The sequence below is a fragment of the Anoplopoma fimbria genome, chromosome 3 (genome assembly GCF_027596085.1).
Source record: "Anoplopoma fimbria isolate UVic2021 breed Golden Eagle Sablefish chromosome 3, Afim_UVic_2022, whole genome shotgun sequence".
NCBI classification, from domain to species: Eukaryota; Metazoa; Chordata; class Actinopteri; order Perciformes; family Anoplopomatidae; genus Anoplopoma; species Anoplopoma fimbria.
Genome location: NC_072451.1, coordinates 18,562,084 through 18,586,863, shown reverse-complemented (window position 1 = coordinate 18,586,863; position 24,780 = coordinate 18,562,084). Strand labels below are relative to the sequence as shown.

Genomic DNA, 24,780 nt, shown 5'->3' with positions numbered 1-24,780 from the left:
TTTTCTCAGCTGTATATATTCATAGTACCACACTGTTCTGGGTGTTGTTAGTCATTTGAGGATTGTATTAATAGAGAAAGATTTGATTGAAATTAACCACAGTTTCACTAAAGGTTAGGTAATGTGGACGCAGATGTTTAATTTAATGTAAAAAAAATAGTTTTAGTTAAAAGCAAAGTAATCGGATTATTATTTATATTATTTTATATTATTACATTATCTTGGCTGACTTGTTCTCTTTATATTAATTGCTAAAGGGTCAGTACATTCAAACAATAAAAAATAGAATTACCGTCTGGCGGTTTTATGTCTTCACCGACCAGTCAAGCTTTAGTTTACATCCTATTTGACATTTGTGTGACATTGTCTTGTTGACATATTAATTATTTTGCAAAAAAACGTGGTTTTATGAGGTCCAAGTAACCTTTAAACTCCAAAATCTAGTCAGTTCATCCCGGAGTCCAAGAAGATCCAGATGTAATAAAATTCCCTCGAGGCGTTCCTGAGAACAAAGATCTACAAACGGTAGTTTGTTAGTGGTAGTGCTGTCTATAGCAGATGGTTTTGGTTTAAGTTTTCTGCCTAAACAAATACAATGGAAGTGGATGATATTTTATTTGTGGTGCTCACAGCATTGCAATTTAACTTAGAAAATAAGTTTGAGTGAGTTATTTTGGTAAATATTCGTATTTGCATTCTGTCCTTGAGTTAGAAGAGAAGAGATCCCACTGTCAGAGAGCCACCTCAAATGTATCTTAGTGGCGGCAGGAAACATTCAGAAACAGATATTTGAAAACCTGGTCTCATTAAACCAAATCTGCATGGCTATAGTGAGAAATGTGTTTTTGTAATATGAGTGAACTGGCCCTTTAACTCTGGAGTATGACAGCTGCCTACATCACAATCCAGAGATACCCCAGTTCAGTGTTCACAATCTGTCCTGATTATGTTTGTCAAAAAAACAATCCAAATCAAACAAATAAACAAACAAACAAAAAGTTCAACACGACTCACATTTGCAAGAAATAATTCCGCTAGAGTTTTTCTTTGTTTATTACAAGAATATTGATTATATTTTTGGTTTGCAGTGAAACATGAAAATACAATGTTTGGGTAACCTTCTACACTAATTTGGTTGAACAGGCATCACAACCACTCAGGCCAAACACTCTCACTCGTCCAATCAGTCGACACATTAACATAATGCAAAGCTCCACATGAAACAGAATTACCAACACTACAACAGCCAACGACACACACACACACTCACACACTCACTCACTCTCACTTACCATCAAATTAATTAATTTTTGTGATGACTACATCCACTATACACACATGTTCATACACACACACTCACTCACTACTGTTAGGGCTTTACTGTTCGCAGTTATTGTTATTAGATACAAAAATACAACAGGATTTGAAAACACCATCTATTTCATATTGGTCATATACACTGTGCACATCACATGATTGATACATCATGGTTGTTAACCAGTACACTTAAAAGCACTTTCAACTGGTTATCAAACCGGTTTCACGAAGGAGAGAAGATAAATATTGAGAGTGATGTCTTGAAGTCATAATGACAGTATGATCTGTTCATTAGACTATTTGCTGGGTCTTGTTAAGAGTCAAACATGGGATTTTTCATAACCATTCATTATCTGTCTGCAACTTAAAAATAAGAAACATGAATCTGTCACCTCTTCTGAAGAGCCTTTATAAAAACAGCGGCATATTAAGAACCATAATTACCTCTGCCAGGTAACACTGAAATATATCAAAGGATGTTCGCAGTGACGGAGCATTGGTTGCCATAGCAATGGCACTTTTGGAAAAATCTCTCTTTTCTTAGCCCAAAGCATCCACCTGACATCGCTATCAATGTGATTGATAGAGAACTCTAACACTCAGATGTTCATTAGTGTTTCCAACTTGTTGTAAATCGGTGGTTCACCTCTGTTGGTAAACTGAATCTGTGACAGCAGGGTGAAGCATTAAGGAGAGAACAGCTGTCTGATGTAGTTTTTTCTGGCCCTGTAAGTCACTCAGGCTTCGTTTCCCTGATGACTGGCTGGCTGTCTAGCAGGAAACACTTCATCATTAAAATAATCTTGTTATGAGGTAAGCTACAGCACAACAGCCTCATAAAATCAAATAACACGAGTCCCACAACGCTGCTCCTCAATATATTAGGACTAAAATGTTACAATATACCCAGGGTATTAGAAACAGCTGTTATGTGGCTGCTGTGAGAAGCAAGATGAGCCCTTCTATGATTAAGTTAATGAATACAGTACATTAGTTATAACTGCGCAACCTGAGGCAACAGGACTAAATCCTAGTGTGACCATTCACACCGTCAGTTCACAGAGTCTCTTTGTCGTAACCAGGAGTTCAAACAGTCCTCACGTCTTGTTACTTGTTGGTTACCAGTCAGTGTCTTTGTTGTTATTCCTCAATTGTCCTTAGAAAGGTAACCCATGTGCGTGTTGGTGACGAAGTCACAGGTGGGGATGCTACTGACCGCCTGGTGGATGTTCATAGCTGTGATCTCTCTTGGAGCCCTGAAAAACCCAATGTAACAAAGTTATGATTTTGAGCGTAGCTCAACACAGGAAATATGTTTCAGTCTGCTGGCTCCTGAATATTTATGGAATCTGTGAATCTCTGAATCAAAGCATTTTGAGGATTTACAATTTCTCCGTTCAGTGCCCCGCTGTCTTACATCATGCAAATGGCACAAAGCACACAAAATACTCTGCAGGGAAAGACGGTCAAATTTACTGATGTTTAACCAAAGCATATAATGATAAAAAGATAGAACAAAACAAAAACATGCAACTCCTCGGTTTCAGCTGGTGGGATAAAGTGGTCATTAAGATTGCAGATGCTACCAGTATTTGCAGATCATTACAGAGAATGAAACACAGTGCTGTGTTTGAAAAAATGCTTTGAGCAGTCCTTTTTTACCACTGATAATAAACAAATCATAACTGAATGGAAAACCCAAATTATCATAATTACTTTTATTTCAGATTATCGGGCATATGCAGCCACCGGATCTCTTTACATTACATGTACATTATTGAATTTAAGGTGCCGTAAATTCTGTATTTCAACATTGTTTTGAGACAATTATCATTATTATTGATAGATTGTTCTTGTTGTGAACAAGTTAAGAATAATCTAGGTAGCAAACGGGTAGTTTGGTTATAATGATTTAAGTGAAAAATTCAGCATTTAGCAGGTTGCATTTTAGAAAGAGCAAACAAAGGGAGAAAAGAGGCTGACCTGTTCTGAGGGGATTTGGCGAAGGCCCCAGCCAGAGCTTCTCTCAGGACATCACTGGCAAACTGTTCAGTAGCCTGAAGTGTGCACACACACACACACAAAACAAAGTTAGTCACAAAGAACCCCCCATTATCTCATACAGTACAAGGTGAAAACACGCAATACTAAGTGGAGCTGTTCATCTACTACATACTGTATATTCATCATTCTAGTCAAGGGTATACTGAGGTAATTACATTTCATTACAGTCATTTAGCAGATGCTTTTATCCAAAGCGACTTACAGTCAGTAGTATATTACATATCATTCACCCATTCACACACTGATGACAGGCTACCATGCAAGGTGCCACCATCAGACTCTAACTAACATTCATGCAACATCCAGTCCACACCGATGGCAAGCCTTCAGGAGCAACTTGGGGTTAAGTGTCTTGCCCAAGGACACATCGACTGCCGAAGCCGGGTATCGAACCACCGACCCTCTGATTGGAGAACTACCTTGCTCTCCACTACGCCACAGCCGCCCCGCTCGTAATGATGAGTGACTGTAAATGGGCAACTTTGTATTTTCTGTTTTGGCCTGTAAAGTGACCGACCTTCAGAATCATGGCTTCCACTACTGGAGCGAACACATTTTTCTCCACCTCGACTGGCTGGAAGGTCACCCCGATCTGAAAGAGAACGAGGGGTCATTATATAACAGTGGAGAATGTGGTATAGTAACATTTAGTGAAAAAATTCAGTTAATAGAAGCAACAAAATAAAATGAGGTTATTGGTTAAATGTATGAACTCTCCCTTTATTTTCACTTCAAAAACCGAAGAGAGGTTCCTTACTTGCTGCGCTGTCTCACTGACAAACTGAGCGGACACACAGGGGCCCAGGAAGAACTTAGGCTCCGAATCAGCCTCTTGCTCCTCTTCTTTGACCTTTAGTTTCTGGCAGGGAGGGGTCACAGTGACGATGTCGACTATTTTGTCGTCGGCCTCCTCTGGTTCAGTCTTCAGCAGAGCTTGCATCTGCTCCAGCCGCAGCACCAGCTCCTCGCAACTGCTCAGGGTCGTCGGGCACTCTGCGGACCAACGCACACGAACATTTAGCACAGCAGTTCACAAGCAGCAGCATCGTAGCCAAGCAGCAACAGCAACGGTACTTCACTCAGCGGCTTGTTGTGTGGCTGTGTGTTTAAAAGAAGAATGATGGAGGGCTTTCGTAAAATATTGGCTCACGTTACCGGTTCAACAATTAAAATTCTAGATATTTGTGCAAGAAGGAGGGCACAGATTATCATATTGTCTTGCTCAGACAAGTGTGTGACTCACTGAGCTGAGCAGCCTCGTCTCTCACCATTTACAGACAAAGGACAGAATTAATGAGAACTCTCCGTGAAAACAACAACACAGCTGAACAAAAACACTGAGGCAGCACACTGGCCGCCCTCACACACGATTGCACTGCAAACACTGGTAACTGTAGAAGGCACTACACCCACACATGAAACACTGAAGGGAGAATATTGATCCAGTTTGAGCGGTGTGGACTGTTAAAACCACGAAAACAAGGCAAAGCACATAATCCCTGTGTAGAAGCGATGCACCAAAAAAACACACAAACTCACCGGGCTCGTTATCTATCTGCGTGAGGATGTCCTCGATGGACTCGTCGTCATTCTTGCGTTGGGGTTCGAGGTCAGGTGGCGTGTAGCCCCTCTGACGGCACCACTGCGCCACCTCTCTGGTCTTTGGGGGGGTGAGGGCCTGCAGGCGGGGCGAGCGATCCAACACATCCTGGACGACCCGCTTTACTGCAACCGCTCGCTGAAGCTAAACAGAGACACATCAATTATGTAAAACAGTACATCAAGACTAAAACCCCTTAAACAACCACATCTTCACATAGTTTCACATCTTGTGTCTGCTTAGACTTTATGTGCACTTTTTGGGGCACACAATCTCTCTAGTCCAGTATAGACTTCTTGCAGACTATCCTTGTCCAATGATGTGCTTTCAGTACCCTGTCCCCATAGTAAATCAGTGACCTGTAGATATAAATATCCACGTCTGGGCTGTGTGAGAGCCTTTTATAGTCGCAGAAAAAGAGAACCGACATGTGCTGGTCTGTATGAGCTATTGATGAACCCATTAGGAAGAGATAAGAGGAGACAACCAGGCAGATACAGATCTGACCAGATAGATAGGAAGATGTGAGGTAAGCAGAAAGCACGCTGAGTCAGGGGGCCACTACCAAGCACCAAGACAGATTACACAGTCAGCAAAACTGCAAACAATGCAAATAATCACTGACATTATAGACGCCCTCACGCTGGAACCAGGAATGCAACTGCTAGTAAGTGGGTGCTGTAGCCCTGAGATATTAATGGGTCTATACAATTCAGTCAATAAAATGACTAGTGAGAGGAAAAAAGAAAAATCACAAAAAAGCCAAACATGAAGACTATTGCAGAAGTATGGAAAGATATTTCTTACCATTTACCAAGAAACTTATATTCACAACTAATGTACAACTCCACTGTCCTATCAACAGTTTGACTCCACTGAGGCTTTATGATCACTCAAAACCACAGAAAATGTACAGCCTCAATTTTAAATTCTCGTCATTCACACACACAAAACATCAAAAAGTCACCTCTGATGCTCTGCGCTTGCCAATAGTCCAGGAATAATACTGTTCTGTTGAAGAGGCACAGAATGGATGGGAGTCTTCAGCTAAAACAAAAAACAAAAAGAGGATTAATTAGCTTGTTGAAACCCATTGTATTAGCTTTAAGTCTGTCTTAATATATGGAGTTGGTTTTTAGGCACACCAAATAGAAGCCAATCTCACTTACTCTTGTCTGGAACAATAAGAGGGAACTTCTTTATTACGGCCGTCAGCAGCTGCATCATGGTCTCTATGTGTTCAGTGCTGAGAGGGAATCACAAGTGTCAGGTGTAATATCTTAAAATATTCCCTTTATTGGCTACTGGGAAGAGAAACTGTTCTTAAAACCTAATTTTTATGTTTGTTACCATTTGATAGCTTTTATAAATGGAGCTACACTATTCAGCAAGTTAAATATGGATATATTAACACTTAAGAGGAGAAATATATATAAGAACACAGTTTCACTCTGACAACACAGTGTGAGGTGCAGAAAAAAAACTGTTTTTCCCAGACAATAAATTATCTATCCTTTTAAAAATAAGTTAATGTGCTAAAAGTGAAAGGAGCATAATGACTTGTTTTTGCACTTACTTGATGAGGTCGTGTGCTGATGTATCTGCCCCTTGCTCCTGCTTGACTGCAGAGGCAACGCTGACAGAAGTGGGGACAGGAGCAGTGACCGGGGGAGACGGACCAGCTGTGACAGCTGTGCTGGCACCTGGCTCTGTCTTCACTGTGGCAGCAGAGAAAAGCAAGTGTGAGAGAAAGATTCATTTCAATAATCCCACACTATTAGTTTGAGGCTGAAGTTTGTCTTTTTGTTGTATTAAACACGGATGCATTTGAGAAGAGTCACATATTTGTTCATTTCTTTGTAGAAAAACTCAATGCATTGCTACTAGTATCAAAAAAGTATGACAGAATGTAAGACAATGAAGGGAATATTGAGGTTGGGCGTAAAAGACGTAGAATGAGAGAGGAGAGGGGAGTGGGTGGAGCGGGGATGGAGCCCTCTCACCTTGTGCCAGAGGCAGGGCAAGGGAGGGGGACGCCTGTCTGGCAGGACTTGGGGAGGCTCCAGCTCCAGCTGCTCCAGGAGTGGTGGAAGAGGAGGAGGAAGGAGTACTGGAGACTGGGCCTTTAGACACTACTATACACAGAAGAAAACACAACACACACACAGGATGGATCAATGGCTATTAGGAAAATAGGCTTAACAGTTTGATGAAATTAGAGGGGAGCAAGATGGTGTACTGCAGAGAGGAGAATCTACAGTTGATGTTAAAGCGTCACACAATGTAGTCAAATGTTTTGACAAAATTAACTTCAATCAGAAAGACAAACTGAAAGAAGCTGCTTTCTCCTGTCTTGCACTTATAAAATCACATCAGAGAACAAAATGCTTTATTTCTACATTTGCTCTTCAGAAACTTGTAAAAGATGTGGCACACCAACAAAGCAATCAATGTCAACGCTGCTTCATGTATTATTCAAATGCCATTGCAACTTCCTTTTATCTACTTTAAGAAGTGCACACGTTTTCTATCTGGAATGCACTATTTGACTCTATATAAACTATAATAAGGCAGACTGTTGTGCTGGCTAAACAAATGTTTCAAAGGGCTGCCTCAGGCACACATACCTTTCCCAACAGGCATGAGTATGGTCTGCACCCCCCCAGACCCAGTGCCGACCCCCAGCTGCTTGAGCTGGTTGGCAGGGATGGTTAAGACTGTTTGCTGGGAGCTGGAACCTCCAGAATGGATCTTCAGCATACCTGGACCAAACAATACATTCAAGATGACGTTTGTGGCTGGGCCCGTACAATGTTTGTTCAAGCAATTGTTGTAAGCACATACTGCATACCTGAGAGAGTAGCGCCCGTCTTCCCTCCTCCTGCAGCCATTCCGCTGACTAATGAGGCTGCAGTGACCAATGACGTGCCGCTGCTTTTGGGCACACCCACCACAGTCCCCGCCCCTGCACCCTTGGACATGCTCACGACGGGCATGCTGGTAATGCCTTTGGCTACTGTTACCACAGCTCCCGTCGAACCTGGAGCACTCTTTGTCATTGCGGCAGCGTTTCCGGCACCCTTGACCAAGGCGGCCACAGCCGTCTTTGACAGGCTGCCTCCAGCAGCAGCACTGGCGCTCTTAGCGGCACTGATTACTGCTGCCTGGTTGGCTGCCACCAGGAGCGAGTGGTGTTGAGAGGCAGATTTCCCACCATCTGTAGCCTGCACAGAACACACAGATACACAGCTGTCAAACAGGAAGTAAACAGAAACAATGAAATGCTCATAGAGTCTTGACAGAGTTTTTACTTATTTAAATTTGTTCTGATGACAAACTGTGCTAACTCTGTGTGTAGATCATATTTCCATGTAGGCACAAAGGCAAATTAAAGTGATGAATTTTAACTAAGTAAAGATTTAAAATCCATGTTTATTTGGGCGACATCTTTCATTTACAAATCATTTATTTTCAAATACTTGGGCGACCCATCTCATCTCTTCTGCAGTTACATTGGAGATAATGTGTACATGTAACTATTTCAAAAATACACACTGGTGTTGAGAAGGGAGGGACTGCTGGGAAATTGTATTCACTGGGGCTTCAAAGTTAGTGTTAATGGTCGTTTCCTTGCTCTGGTCACATTTGTTTTCCAGTGCTGTGCAACTCCTAGAGTGAGATGTGCCAATCGGGTCACTGGTTTTATGGAATTCTCAAAGGCAAAAGAGTCAATTTCTCTCACGTAGAGTCCTGATAATTGAATTAACAGTCCTGAAAGGGCAGTTTTTCCCAAACAGGAAAAGCAATGATGTATTCCATCTTTATTTTTTGCAGAACACTGTTCACTCACTGTTCATTTCGAGAACAGTGAGTGTTTTTCTGTTTCATACTGTATACATATTTGCTTTTGCTTGTTGGAGCCTCTAGTAAGTATTTAAGTGCGTTTCCATTTCTAAAGTTAATGAGGCCTGGCCACTGATTCTGAAGCTGTAATCACCCGAACACAGACCACTGCTGATGGACTGCTTAGGGCTCTTTGCACACCATCTAAAGCTCTCTCTGAAAAACACAACACCGTCGGTGCTACCGCTCTCACCAGGTCACTCCTATTTTCCATGTATTCATGCTTCAGTGGGAAATCACTTGAATATTTATCTCTCACTGGCAAAAAGAAACTTGCATTACCACCTCACGGTTGTATGCATCTGCCAACCAGTCAAGTTGCAGTTTAAATTCATATCCATCCAAATTTGTGAGAAATTGTCATTATTAGCCTATGAAATCTGAAAAAGTTTTTTATGAGGTTACAGTGACCTTTGACCAACAAATTCTAATCAGTTCATCCTTGAGTCCAAGTGGACGTTTGTGGCGCTCCTGAGATATTGTGTTGACGAACGGATTGTACGGACGGACAACCTGAAAATATATTGCTTCAGGCCACAGCTGTAGCCGGCTTGGACAAATAAAAACAACACAAATGTATCAACTTGAATTATTCCTTCTGCTAAAGCATCCAACTTCTCCATGCAAATAATCCTTAAATCACAAAAAAAACATTAAAACTAATTATTTTTAATCCTGAAAAAATCTTAAATTAAATATTTCATAACAAACTGGATTTGGTGGATATTAAACTAATTAGGCAATCTGGAGTATTTTAAAAGATTTGCAAGCATTAAGAAATAATTTAAATCCACTTGTGATGTAATGGCTGTTTGGTTTGAAAATAAAAATGAACACTTGTCAGGCAGAATAAAACAGAAGAATGTGAGGACTGCGAAACTAGCCTGTTGTTGACTGGCTACTGCTGCAGCACTGACAGAACCGGGGGTGGAACTAGCGGCCGTGATGACTCCGCCTGTCATCCTCAATGTGGTCGTCCCCGGCTTGGACAAGTGGCCTGCTGCAGATGCCGTGACCGTCTTTACAGAGCCGTCAGACAACTTCATCTGTGCGCCCTGGGAGCCGCCCACCACCTGTCAATCAGAAATTAGATGTAGAATCTTAAAACTAAGACACACACCTTATGCAAATTAACATATTTCTGTATTTGATAAAGTCGATGAATCGTCCCAGCCTTACAACAACAACAACAACAACAACAACAACAGTCTATATTAACATACTTAGATAGCAAAGGAAGCAAGCGAGGTGACAAAAGACTGTTGAGCACAAATTCAAAGTGAATTTTCTCTCCAAACTTTGACAAACCCCGACACTTGTACCATTTTCCATCAGCAAACACTACTAGAATACCAGTTATTTAACCAGCCACAGCATATTTTCAGTGGTGCAAAGTGGTAACATTGTTATGTAAAGTCAAACAGTAAAATGGTTTAATATAAGTTACAGGCCAATATCTTACAGTGTGCCATATATAAGGTCTGTGAAATAGATTAAAGACAATCCTTTGAAATGCCATCAACTACCTCCAAAACATAATGCAGTTATGCAATTTTAATTTGACTTAAATTGTAATACACCTTGCTTAAAATAAGCATCTGAAATCAGCTTTTCTTGAGAGAAAATTGAGATCAGAGAACTTATCAAAAGGCATGGACACACGGGAGCAAGAACAGCATTTCATGAATGAGATGAATTAGTTATAATTATTTCTGATCTCTGTCAAAAGTATAATCTTTGGTTCTAATCTGAAAATCAGGAACACATCAGAACCCATCCAAACAGTGTGACAGGTCCTGGGTGGGTAATGTCTTTGGACCATGGCTAGTAAATCAGGTCTGCCAGTCGATGCACAGAAAGCATGATGTCCTATGTTCTTTTTCTCAAAGACAGGGTTACATATTGCAGATAAGCCTTTCCACCATCAGTTTCCATTGACTTTCAGTCCTGATACCTGGGCTTTGGGTATTGATATCAGGATTGCTGTGCATCCCTAGTCTTCAAGTGTGTCCTGAAAGACCAGCCAGGTAATCTTAGACAGGACTTGTTGCTCTTAACTGTATAAAAACGGGGCTTTTGGAGACTGTGAAGCAGTAAAAAGGGGCCCAAACATAACAGTAGTAATTACAGCAGCTTCTATTGGTATCAGACATTGTAGAGGATCAGTCCTGCTCTCGGTCTTGTTACCAGTACTGACCTGAGCCAGGATAGCCGCCTTCTGTCCAGCTGTCACCCGTATGGCCTGCTGGGTAACAGTTGCTGGAGTTGATGCTGCATGAGCTGCCGAACTTGAACCTCCCTGCTTCCCTGAACCCTGTGCTGGCTGGCCAACCAGAAACGTGCCCTGAGGACAAGCGGGGTAAGGGATAGGGTAGAAATCCAACAACATATTACTTTGATTGAATAAAAAAAAGAAAAACAGGGTGCAGTCGCCTTTTAAACCATAGTATGCGGTGCAGTATATTTGGAGGTACACAATCCAGCCATTACATCATGTGCTTCATCTTTCATATATCCTAATAGCTTACAGAATATAAATAGAGCCTTCTATGAAATCAAAGCATCATCCTTTTAGCTCTGAACTGGTGTGTGTCTCTGTGTTTGCATGTGTACGCACACTAGCTCTTTAGCTATTTAAGGAGCTATACACACACTTTTTAAGAACATTTGTAGATAACACCTTGATAATTGATCATTATTAGAAAATAAAATCCAGATTCTTCACTTGAAATGTAGGTGGAAACCTCTGCATACAACTTCATTAAATGACGTTGGCTAAATGCACAGACAGTACTGTTCTAAAGCTGACTGCAGGATCAATGCTGCTGTAATGAATGTGTCTAATTATGAACGCACCAGGCTCAACCTCTCTACAAGAGTGAAAGGAAAGAAAAACCTAATTTGCAGACTGTGCATGCAAGTCCTGTCGTGCCATAAGGGAAGAAACTAACATGTTTTTGTAACTGTGGTGATGAATATTAATTTGGCGAAGCACCTTCAGTTTCCAGTTTACATACTTTGATGAAGCACTTCAAACTCTGCTTAACACATTCTAGCAAACAAACACTATTGCTCTAATAAACAAAAATGAGAGTCCACAACAACACAAAAGACATCAATAAGATTTCCTACATGAGTATGCATGTCTCTGATTTGTATTATAGTGTAGATGCACTTCTACCCACCTGTGGGGTCTGTTTAAGGATATATGACGTGTAGGAGAGGTTAGAAGGCAGACTGCTGGAAGAGGAGGAGGAGGAGGTCTGAGAAGCACCAGCACCTGCCGAAGAGCTGCTCTGGGACTGCTGACCTAAATTACAGACAGCAACATACACATCAGTCTCAAATCTGATAAGCAATCCTGTTATTCTTTATCCCAAATTACAGCTAATCTTCTATTTAGCAATTTGTTTAATTTCTAATAGGTAAAATCATATATTGTACTTGACAAATTATTCTGAAGCTGAACGATACAGAGTAATGTTGGTATAATGCTGTGAAATTTGTATTTTAGATAAAAATACAGGATGCTGCTTAATGTCTTTAATCTCATTGCAATTTGACAGGGAGTGTTGTGTGAAGGGAATCTAGCTCGCAGTACACATTTAATAAAATGCAGAAAGAAATAGATGACTACGACTGACTCAATGTCCAGAGGGAAGTGGAGCCGCCAATATCTGTATCCGACACCCGCATGCCTCAAGTTGTAGAGTCACTTCAAAAGTGGGTTTCTTCCTTTTGCAAAACTTTCTAATGAGCCGAGAGCAATAACATTGTTAAAACAGCTGTCTACAACTTGAGGCATGGAGAAGAAAGTCTGTGTGGGACCTTAACCCTACATAATGTGTCACCTACAGATTCATATATTAGTTTCAGTTATTTCAAAACAATTCCCAACGTTACTCATTTTAAACATTCATGTAAGAGACACACAGGGGGCACAAAACAGGCCATTATATTCCTGCTTTGTTGTGCGTAGTACTCACTTTTTCTTGTAGGAAACTCTTTTTAAACTGGAAGTTGTATTATATTTGAGGGCTTGATATTGTGTCAGGGTGTCTGCTGGAGTATCTGAGCCCCTTCAAATGTCAGGAAAGCTCAACTTTACCCCGAAGAGTTTCCTGCTAGTACATATTATGTGTTTTTCTCCCACAAAATGAACAGCTGTTCACTTCCTTCACAGATGTATACAAAGTATTCGACTACTAACCAGTATGAAGAAGGGAATAACGAATAACCGAAAATGACTTATTTTGCCAATGCCTGTATTTAAAAAAGTCTGATGTAGGATGCAGCATGTCTCACTTGCACTGGAGGCTCGGAGGATAGCTCCCTGTGGGATGAGAAGCAGCTTGCCCTTCCCCGAGGGGTTTTTACTGTTGGTGGTCAGGTAGAGCTTGGTGCCTGGAGGTAAATTAGCCAGATTGGCCAAGTTGTTGGCTGGCAGCTGAAGAGTGGCCATCACTAAGAACATGTGCAGAAAAAACAAAAATATTATTTACTCACTTTTGCACTGGAAATATATGAAGCTTAGCTGAAGTTCAGCCGGGAAGACTCTCTTTACACTCATCGTTCACAAATCTCTCGGTCTCTCTATCTCTGGGTCCGGGCGTAAACTCTAGATTAAACCAAACAGATTTTGCCACAGTATCCCTAAACCAATCATATCCTTGCTGAATATGACTTTGATCCATGAACAAGCTTAAGTATATTGCAGGCTCTACACCTTTGAGTCAGAAAATTACTTTAACACAATAGTGACTTAATATACAAAAACATAAAATGCGCATATCCCCTTTAATGTTTTGTAGAATTAAAAATTGTTATAATAATTGTACAAATGCTCGTGCTGCCTTAGTGCCACATGAACCTGTGTACCATGTGCACTTGCATGTGTGTGAACTCTGACCTCCACTCTTGCCACTTGAACCACCAGCCGCCTTGGTAGCAGCCTGCTGACCAGAGATGCCACTGGCTCCACTGACGATGGCTTTAGCGACTCCCTGAGCCAAGACCTGCTTCCCACCCATCACCTTGGAGACAGAAGGGTTGCCCTTGGCCACCAGAATCTGTCCACTGCTGATAGCCACCTGTTTGACCGCTGACTGGAGCGTTGAGCTAACAGGAATGCCTAACATCTAGAAATGAGAAAGGTGCAACATATAGTTTTTGAATGGCTGTAGCTTTTGACAGCATTTATACATCACTATAAACATGTAAATGATTGATGTGCTTCTGTGTAAGAGTGTGTGGCTATATGCAAGAGGCCTGCAAGACTGACCTTGCTAGTTGTGGCCCCTGTGGCCCCTCCTGCCTGTTTCTGGGCTGACATGGAGATCATGTGACCTCCCTTCACTGCGACAAACTGGTGTGCTGCTGTAGCAGCAGGTTGCTGCTGGCTGGTTACTGTGGAAACCATCTGCTGCTGATGTGTCGAGACTTCCCCTGGCTCCTGCTTAATAATAACCTGCAAAAAGTGAGCGCACATGGGGAGAAGAATAAAAACAGGAAAGCCACTTTATCTTGAAATAACAACAAGCTGTCAATATTGTGGCTGTTATTACAATTCAATGATACACTTTGAGTGTAAAGTTAAGATTCCAACAGGCTACAGATTGCAGAGCATTGAGAGGAGTTTTGTCATCAAAAACTAAAAAATTTTTAAAATCACAATCATCATTAATTCATGAAAGAGATGTTTTGACATTCCACATCTGCCCTCGCCTTTAGTACCAAAGTAGGTGCCAGCAGCCTACAACAGAAACAACTGTAGAATCTGAGCCAACGAGAGTACAACTGTGATAAAACAGAAATTTTAAGTGAACTTGTATTTTTTTGTAGATTGCGACAGGATGATTAGCATATGGGAGTGGGAGGATTTTACAGCGGGGTATTGATACTGAGGGAAACAGAACCATGCAATAGTGCTTCTGCACATGCTTTTTCAAAGCTCACAGCACCCCCTCCTATCTTTAGAGTGATGTCCCATTTAAATAGCTTGCCAAGGCACTCACATCTGCTGAAGATAGCACCCTGGCCTACTATTAATACCACTTCAGTTTGTTAAAGATACAGATACCACAGGGACCGACACTTCACAGTGGTGGGAAGAGATCAGTTAAAAGAGATGTTTTAGTTCATAACAATTCATGTTTAAGGGTGACACCAAACAACTTCAGACTCTAGCAACTCACCTTCACCCCTGATGAGAGGAAGGTGCCAGTGTGAACTTTGGGGGCTGGAGAGCGAGTGCCCTGAGCAACAGACTGTTTGGCGGAGGGGCTTCCTGTGGAATAATTTACACAAAAACACACACCATGAATCATAGAGGAGAGGACTGCATTGGTGATGGTTCGCTGCAGTTCTTGCCGTCCTTTCAGGCCATTGTGTTGCAAGGTGACAGTTCCCTGTCAGGGTTACTCAGCGTAGGTGTGGAAGCCGAGCAACAAAGTTTTTTCGTCCCTCACCTACTGCATAAAAATGTGTTTTTTCCCCAGGATTGGTGAATCAGCCACAACACCCACATCATCCAGCTTGATAAAACATCACTTACTGGCACTCAAGCCCTGCTGCCAGATCTGGTTGAGCTGTGCGTTTGTGGAGGAAGAGTGGAAGCGGCTGAGTGGGCGAGAAAGAGTGGCAATCTAGGGGAAAGAGCTTCTAAGTGGAATATGAACTGACTCTGCTGATGTGAGAAGGTAAATGCAATAGCCTTGCTGATGTAAGATAACTCTGCTCCATGATGGGGCGATGCGTACATAAAGCGCGCAAATGCTTCATCTGACAGTGCGGCCATCTTTGCAGATAATTGCACACCTTGTTCATGGGGAAATACACACACAAACACATACAAAACTTGATGTGAGCGTGTGGTCTCATCCTCCTAATCTGGCCATAAAACAGAGCAGTTCAATCACCATGGTGCCTGCTCATCCAGCAACTACCCTGCTGGTTCACCACATGTCATACTTTATGAGTGCAAAACAGGAACGAAAGAGAGACACAAGAACAGATAGATATAAAGAACAAACAGAAGGGAGGAAGTGCAAATAGCTGGATAAGAAAGTACAATGGGTTCACCGAGGATGAGCAAGAAAGTAAAGAGAGAAAATGCTGAGAGAGTAAGGAAGAGTCTAGAGGGTATTGTTCACCATTTGTTCTGCTATAGAGTACATTCTTCACAGAAATGTTTACATTCTATGTGGGCGGCTCAGACACCACTTTTCGATTTTACTGCAGGTCCACTTCCGACTTCAAGCAGCACTTTGATACTGAGTAGGAGATGTGTACCTGTGGAGGCGGCGGATGAGGAAGCCATGCCGATCACCTGGCCGGGCTTGTCAACAATGATGTAAGGGTTATTGAGGACTGATGAGGAGCTCTGCTTGCTGTGGACTGGGGTTGAGGTGGTCGGTGTGCGAGGCAGCGGCGAGTGGCTCGGGGTGGAGATGGGAGACCCTGTGGGGGAGAAGGTGAATAATTAGATGAATAATTAGGATGGTGATAAGGAAAAGATGTCTTTTCTTTTTCCTTTGTGCAACCAGTCTACAAATGATTTCACTCACATCACTGCTAGTCAAGTCATGATGCAGGCAGAAACATTTTTTTCTGCAGAGACCATTGCTACAATTTTTGTTTGGAACAGCAAAAGGAAGAAATAATGAGAAGTGTTGTTCCTCCTTTGTTCTTGTGATCTGTACAGTCCTCACAATGGCTGAATTTTAAATATTAAGACAAAGTGAAGAATGACCATCAATGCCAGGGAACAACATGTGCAAAATACAAACGAATAGCGTGAAATTTGGAACTCTGACAAAGTTTAATATAGACTGTAAAGTGTATGCTGTCAGCGTTTGTATTCATATTTTAAATCTGAAATAAAAGAATCTTCTAAAAACGTTTGAAAGTAAGCTGTTAAGTGACATGCAAGTATATGAAAAAAATACACGAATATAAAATGGCCACTGGGTGGAGAAATTTACCTGAAACAATTTTACAGCTCATGGTGATTGGTTGGAACGATTTACTGGGAGACTCAGCAGGGCTGGGTGGCATTCCTTGTGGGACAATCTTACAGCTTGCTGTGATAGGCTGGAAGGCAGAGTTGCCATGGGAACCCAGAGTGATCCTGTCGCTGACTTTGGGCCGGGTCGGCGTGCGTTCACCAGCAGTGAGGCCGGAGCTGTGGCCACCTGCAGACCTTCCCATCTCCACTTTGATGAAACCTCAAAAGGAAATGAAAGGGAAGATTTCCTTTATACTCCCTTTCAACCTCATCTGGAGTTAAGTTACGTATTTCGTGACGGAGTTACAGATGTAAAAATACAATGTGTCCAGTATAAGAGTACAAAACTCCTGCCTAATAATTAATTGTTTTTGATATATTACTATATACACCAACAGGCTGGGGGCGTGCCATGAAGGTACTCTGTGTCAGTTTCTCACCAAACATTATGTGTATCCTTCAGGACTAACAAACATGTTAAAAAATGCATTAAACATATTCCGTATATTTGTTAAAAAATTAATTATTCCAAAACCAGCCGGCTGCTTTTATTGGTGCGATGTTATTTTTCTTTATGTGTTACAACAAAGCAGCATTAAACCAGTGGCATAATATGCATGCTTGCAGTTGTACAATGTGGGTCTTCATGAGTACAAAATGGGGACTAACTTGGGACCATTGCTCCTCAGTTTAAGTGGTGGTCAAAAACTCCAAAGTGGAACTTTGATGAGGACAGTGTAATTATACTTTTTCATAATCAATAATGTTTCTGTGTGCATACCTTTGTCTACGCTGGGATCATGTGAGATGGGAGAACTAGAGCGTCCATAACTTTGAGCCAGGGAGGTGGACGACGTGGGGCTGGCCGCTCTGTGAGTCACCTTGGAGGAAGAGGGCTGAGGGATGTAGTCCTCCCCAAGAGAGTTCCTATAGAGCTCCACATCAACCACCTGGAACAAATATAGCTCATTGTCAGAGTGAAGCTCTGAGGAAAAAAAAGTCACCGCAGGAACATTAATAACTTACAGTTTCTGCCCCGAGTGTCTGCAGCCCAGTGTACGTCCTGTCCAGCTGTAGGAAAAGAACAGAGAGTTTAAAAAAATTAAAAATAAATACTTTTATGGTGCTTCAGTTATAAAGTAGAGGTGGTGAACTGAATAATTGAATTATAATGCCTACTCATAGTTTTAAAGTTCAATACATTATGGATGCTAGCTCATAATAATGACCAAATCAAATTACTACACATTACTAAAGTACGCTAACAGCAAAGTAGCTATTAAAAAAACAAGCCAACTGATGGTGGGCTCCATGATGTGGTCTGACCTTTAGCTGGTGGATGATGTCAATACGTTTGTTGCGAGGGTCTTTGAAGTGGATCTGGATCCTCACAGGAAACTCACCCCAACCACGACGTGTTAAATGAAAGGGTGGCTCACTGAGGACAAACACAATCAAAAAGCCTTATGTAGAGTCATCAAAATACAAATCTGGAGGGAAAAATGGAGGATGCAGCACATTACTTTGTAAAAAAACAACAACAACAACAAGCTACAAAACAAGCAAATTAATTCATTGGTACCAACCATGTGATGCTTGTTGGGAAGAGGGCTGAATAACAAATGGTAAAAAAATGTAGCACCTTATCTATGAACAAATAGTATCAAACCAAAAATAGCTGCAAACACTTATGAGACATAATAGAGCATGGGAATATCCATCATATACTCCCGTCATAATGTCCTTAGCCGCTTTACACTTTCACAATTCATTTTAATTAAATATTTAATTAATTATATTTCCGATTCATGATTAGAACAACATGACACACACTGCTGAGCTGCATCTCATATTAATTTCCTGTTACCCAGCTTTGTGATGTATGTATAACACTTCTATGTGGCATACACTGTTGACCTGCTAGCCCCCCTCAAAAGACAAAAACATGTTGGTCTGTCTATGTTGTCTAAGGGTTTTTAATTATTGACTTGAAGGTCTCTCATCTCCTCCCCCTTTGAAGCTTGAGGTTTTCACCTACTCACAACAGAAACAGTTCTGACTGCGTGCATTTACAAGGGTATGTCTATGTGCATGCATATCATGTGTTTGTCTATTCAAGAATACTCTGTTGGTGATGCATTATTGTTTTTTCTTACTTATGGTCATCCCTTCATCTACATTCAGGGTGTGTCGAGAGCAATCGCTGAGGATGTGTGGGGTTCACTTGGAATGAAGACTATTTCTGCAACGTGAGTGCCTTGTCAGCTGAAACAGCCAGGAGGCTACAGCTCAGGATAAGGATTGCTGGCTGATGAAAGAGATCATTTATTCAAAAGCCATGGGCAAATTTTAATCCATTGCCACTTTTAAAAGTTAAAAACTAAAATGAGTCATCTTAACCACAGAATCAGCGGCCAAAAGCTCTGTTCTCGAGACACCTAAATGAACTGTGAGACACAAATCCACACACCTCAGAGCTTTGGGCTAAGCCCAACACCTAAACACACGTTTTTTTCTGAGTGACTACACTGTGTAGGTGTGACCACTATTAGTCATCTTGATGTCCAACTCATTGTGTGCTAAACGACATCACGAAACTAATGATGGTTTTGAAGTGTGGTTACTCCTTGGTGACGTTGTACTTACCTCATGGAGTTAAAAACGCAAAAGGCAGCACTGAGTCTCACCTACTACTAAACAATAGCAGACCAATCCTAAAATGAGGCTCGGGGTCCTCAAGAAAAGAAACGGGAAAAAACCTTCCCTAAATAGACAAATGCAATATTATCAGACTAATACTATCTACATAATGATAATGTCTTTTCTTAAATATTGCAGACACAGATTAGTTTTTTTTGTTTCCGCCATAATTGATGGGCACGAGGCTGGATAAGCTGTATCATCAAATATCCACAAGGGGACACTGTTTATTAAAGAATCTTATAACAGTCTGTTTACAACTGAGTCTGAATTACACAATGTGAACATCAGCAGACTGTGTTTTGCACTTGACAGGCTGGTCATAAAGTTGTTTTATTAACCACAAGCTGATGACAAAAGCAGTCTGTCAAGCATCCAGGTGCTATTATTCAAATAGTTTCCTTACTTCCTTCAGTTTGGCAAATAGTGGGTGGAACGAGGTGGGGCAAACTACTAACCTAGAATAATGATGTCAGTTTGTAAGTAAACATTGTGTCTATGGGCAACACTACACGTGACTGCAAATGTTATTGGAGTTGTCATTTGTCCCTATCTCTCTGACTTCTCCTGTGGCCTGAGGTAGCCACATAAAAACAGCACCCAATTGCTAATTTGTGCAACAAGAGGGGAGCTCTGCCTGTTTGGTCCAATTTTGTGTTCATGACTGAAGAGTGCCAACACACTTTGTCTCAAAAATACAAAAAAACAGACACACACAAACCTGACTTCCACTAGGTCGTTGGGTTTGTAGCTGGGATGCAAGAAGAACCAGACTTTCTTCACAAAGTGGTCGATACTGGGCTCCCTCCTGGAGCCCCTGACGTACACCATCCACTTATGGGTAGATTGGTCATTCTCTTCACGCTTATCTGGGGGAATGTACCTGAGGGCGAGAGACAAAAGAACAAGACAACCAGAGGGCTTTCTCATTATGCACACACATGATGTAGCAGACGAGAAATGCCATTCCCATTTAGCCCTTCAAGACAATTAGATTGCACAAGAAATATAGGCCTTGTCAATGAAGCTTCCTAGAAATAGCATGTGATTCGTATTACACTGAAACTAGTTGTCTTGAGGAACAGCAAGTTATCTGGATCAACATGCCCAGGGGAAAATAAATGAAATGAAGTAAAAAGGCATTTTTCTTGATGCATGTGCATCAAGACTGGGCATGTAAGAAAACCAAAAAATTGTGTCATGCAATAACTGTTAAGGGAGAGACATACCTGTAGAAGGGCAGTTACATACATCAAAACAACAGACACTCTAGTACACAGTTCACATCAGTTCATTAACATTTTGCATTAACAACATTAACAATTTTGCTTCCTCTTCCTCCTGTTAGTGCGTCTAACGGCATTTGCAGATTCCACCGCGCTCAAAGGAAAACAACCGATCAGGGCCAAAGAGTCTCTAACGCAGTTGTCAATCACAGCTTGTGAACTCTGATAAACTTGGCAGCGCTGATCAAATACGAATCAAGAATCTGTTAGTGCGTTGCCTATTTCTCCTGAAATGTTTTCAGAAACATATTTTTGTGTAACAATTTGCTGTAAAATGAGGAAGTTTGTGACCCAGCTGCAATGTTGAAAACAGTCGAACGAAAAATAAGCATGGCCCACTGGCCGGAGCAAACTTTCTTATTTTAAAGCTGAACAACACACTAAAATATGTTTATGAAAATATTTGAAGCAAAAAATAGGTAATGGAATTTGATCAGCGCTGCCTCATTTTGACATTTCAAACAGAATTCACAAGAATTGATTAAGAGCTGCGTTCATTGGCTCCGATTGGTTGTTTTCCTTCTGGCATCTGGGAAACTTGAAAATGCCTTTAGGAACACCAAGAGGAGGCAGAGGAACCTGATGTTTTCACAAATGATCCGTCTCATGCACTACTGTCAGGATATAGTGACAGTTTGACTTTTTTTTTTTTTTTTTTATAGAAAGTTACTTTCAAAAAAGTTACCAACTGGACCTTTAAGGGATATTTGTATCTTTGACTAACAGCACTTCGTTGTTATTACATGTCAATGTTTTAAGAAGAGTAGATTTGAAATATTGACATATTTTCCAAATACCATGTCTAAGGTTTTCAAAGAGATAGATGAAAATACAAATTTGATGTTATGGTTGTGGTTTTCCAAACATTCTTACTTGTGACCCATCAAAATAAAGTAGGAGAGGTCTATTTGTGAACCAAAACCTATTCGACAGTTATAGAAAAATGTGAATTTTTTTCTTCCTCTATCATGTTAACAGTCTCATGACTTCCTAAGAGAATCCTAAACTACAAAGACCTGGTCTACATTATGAAAAGGCAGAAAGATAACAAAGAGAATTAAACTTTTGCTTAGTTTGGTTACATACCTGGACACGTTCCCCACTACAATTGTCTTTTTTGCAAAGAGTCTAGAGGCTTCATTTCCAGTAGTTTGATAAGTCACCCTCTGCTCTGCTCCTAAGGACAATGGAACGCCAAATGTGTCCTACGACAAATAACAGAGAACATAACAGGCTTGATGAAAGAAAAGCACATACAAGATTAATGCTGATACTTCTTTGCATTCGTTAAATAACCAACAACCCTGTCATCTTGGTCACTTGAACTCACCTTGCCTGTATTGCGACCTGGCCTACGCTCCTGCCTGCTGCCGTCCTCTCTCCATGCCCCCTCTCCATCCTTCTCAGCTCCGTCTCCTTGCTGTGAGAGAGACTCGGACTCTGAGTGGGCCAGAGAAGGAGTCTCGGAGCCCTGGTTGAGAGGGGAAGAGGACCGGGATGGGGACTCCAGGAACCGTCGGATGGCTGGGTGGTTCAGCACGGCAGGGTCACTCTTAGAAACATGCTAGGAGACAGAACAAAAGGATGGTTGCTGCTACTGTATTATATCACTGCTGTCTGAATATGAATAAATGGGAATCTACCTCTGGGAGCTTTGTTATTCCGGCGTTGGCATAGTAATTAGCCACTATGCATGCCCTTAGCTTGTCCATCATCCTCCTGGCTTCATTGAGTCTCTGTAAAATAATGGAAAAACAATTAACCCAAATGCTCTGCTTTACACTGTAAAGATACATAAAAGTATGTACGTTACTTTTATGTATCTTGTATCTGTATATGAAGAAAAGACACTTTTCCAGTATCATTCAGATGACGTTACCTGACTTATCACATCTATCTCATGCTCTTTGTTCTTCATCTCCAGAGAAAACTGCTCTCTGATGATGGTCTCAATCTTCTGAACTGCTGCTTCTCGGGCTGAAAAGGCAGGAGGTTCACATAGTAAAGACCAGGAGTCACCTGTTAGCTGTCACAACATGTTTACTGAAGTAGATGTGCTGTGTTAGGGCTCTTACCATTATGTTCAACCGCTTTGTTTCTCTTGCTATTTTGAAACAGCGAAATGTCATCATAGTCGGGATCATTGCCCTCTATTTTCCTCTTAATCCCGGACATGGCTGTCTGCAAAGAAGAACATATTAAGAAAAGTGCATCTCCAAACAGCTAGAGTTAGTTAGGTGCTCAGATCCGAGCTCCCATGGCCAGTTGTTATGGTAGACTACTTAGCATCGGATTAGCCGGCTGGCAGAGAAGCTGCTTCTCAAAGCTAGCTTTAGCACGTACTGGATAGCTAGTTGTGCTAATAATGGAGAAACCAGAGCCTTCAATTAAGCCAATTTAAAATATATATATTAAAGGTAACCACCAGACTGTGTCTAACGAACTCTGTGCAGGAGAAACCCGTCTGAGTCGTTCGTGTAGACGGCAGTAGTAACGTTAGCCTACCGCTATCCTTGTTTGCTAATTCAGCTAACGTTAGCACACAGTTGTATTCACCGATTCAGTCCGTCTGACTTGTAAACTTACTGGAGAGCCCTGTGCTGGGGAGCAACGTTTCTTTGTAAGGCGTGTGTTTTAATTCAGTGATAGCATATCCTTTGCGTTATGCTACATTAACCTCACACACTTGTGTGTAGTGAATGTCTAAATCTCGAGGTGGACAAGTAGGCTAAGAAGTAGATAGTTAGCCCTGCAACTCACCAAAACAGCCACCAGGGACCACTGTTCTACAGAAGAGATGATGCTACCTGGAAGCACTCATAAAATGCATTTTTATCTTTTTGTGGTTTTGCTCACTAGAGAAAGGGGGAGAATTATATTACCAAATGCATGCTTAATGCCATCACATGGGTATGGCAAAATTGACTACAAACAGGCAGTTATCTCTTTTAGAACAGCAGTGCACATGTAATTGTTTTTAAGCCAGGACATACGCTGCAGCTATAGGCCTATAGGTATTACTGTTATAATCTTACATTTTTAATGTTCACATGTAAAGAACTACAAAATCAAAATGGGAAACAAGTTTCTGATTAGCACATTTTAGATGGTTAGGAATAGGAATAGTTCTACACGCCTTACCATCATTTAGCTCACTTGCCTCAGGCCTCTCAACCGTTGCCTAAATTAAGTCCACAATATTGTGAAATTTATAAAAAAAAGGGCTCATTTTACAAGAAATACTTAACATGCACTACATAGGTTCCTTGTCTGATGAATGTCAATGTACATCACTATGTATGGTAGCACTAAAAGTTATATACTATTCAAAAGTAGGTCAGTTTATCATGTTTAGTTAAATCTCCCCTTTTTATTAAGACCAGAACAATGAAGCCTTCTACTGTACCCCACTTATTAGTGTGTGCCTGTTTGTGGCCTTTCCCAGGAAGCGTGTGGTTATGAGTTGACAGTATGCAGCCAATGCCAAATATCTTATTACCAAGATAAATTTACTGACACCAACTTAGAGACAATGTGCCCATAAGAATCTTTGAGAAGAATGTTTGTGGTTTTCGTTAAACTAAACCACAATAGGAGTGTATAAATCAACACATAAGACAACACAAAAGGGCTGAATGTTTATCACAGAATGAGTTGCCCAATCCTGGCCAGAAAGAATGTGGCTGGTTTTATATGGGGTTCAACCACTTAGTATAATCGCTTCTTTTCTATCTCCCTCATTTTTATGGTGTAAAGATCCATGTGCTGATACTAATTTAAATGACAATACCCAGAAATGGTTGGGTCAGCTTCATCTATCACATCCAGTGTAAGAGCTGCTTTTCTAGTCATTCCTCAGATTTCTTTCATATAGAGCTTAGTTTAAAAAGTACAGATGTATCAGG

At 41.2% G+C, this 24,780-nt stretch overlaps 1 protein-coding gene across 1 annotated transcript; it reads right to left on the bottom strand.

Annotated features, from left to right (window-relative positions):
- Nucleotides 1-1,037: 1,037 nt before the first annotated feature.
- yeats2 (YEATS domain containing 2) lies at nt 1,038-23,623 on the bottom strand. Its single transcript, XM_054625654.1, has 30 exons — nt 23,462-23,623; nt 22,951-23,056; nt 22,755-22,852; nt 22,519-22,611; nt 22,206-22,439; nt 21,962-22,080; nt 20,311-20,472; nt 18,216-18,327; nt 17,916-17,960; nt 17,671-17,839; nt 16,867-17,109; nt 16,175-16,342; nt 15,079-15,170; nt 14,166-14,351; nt 13,794-14,022; nt 13,190-13,348; nt 12,070-12,194; nt 11,082-11,228; nt 9,769-9,957; nt 7,833-8,205; nt 7,609-7,743; nt 6,985-7,116; nt 6,558-6,699; nt 6,151-6,227; nt 5,949-6,028; nt 4,921-5,125; nt 4,139-4,374; nt 3,899-3,973; nt 3,301-3,374; nt 1,038-2,573 (listed from the first exon to the last, which is right to left on the bottom strand). The coding sequence occupies exons 2-30, from the start codon at nt 23,048-23,050 to the stop codon at nt 2,465-2,467; spliced, it is 4,308 nt and encodes a 1,435-aa protein (XP_054481629.1). The 5' UTR covers nt 23,051-23,056; nt 23,462-23,623; the 3' UTR covers nt 1,038-2,464.
- Nucleotides 23,624-24,780: the final 1,157 nt, after the last annotated feature.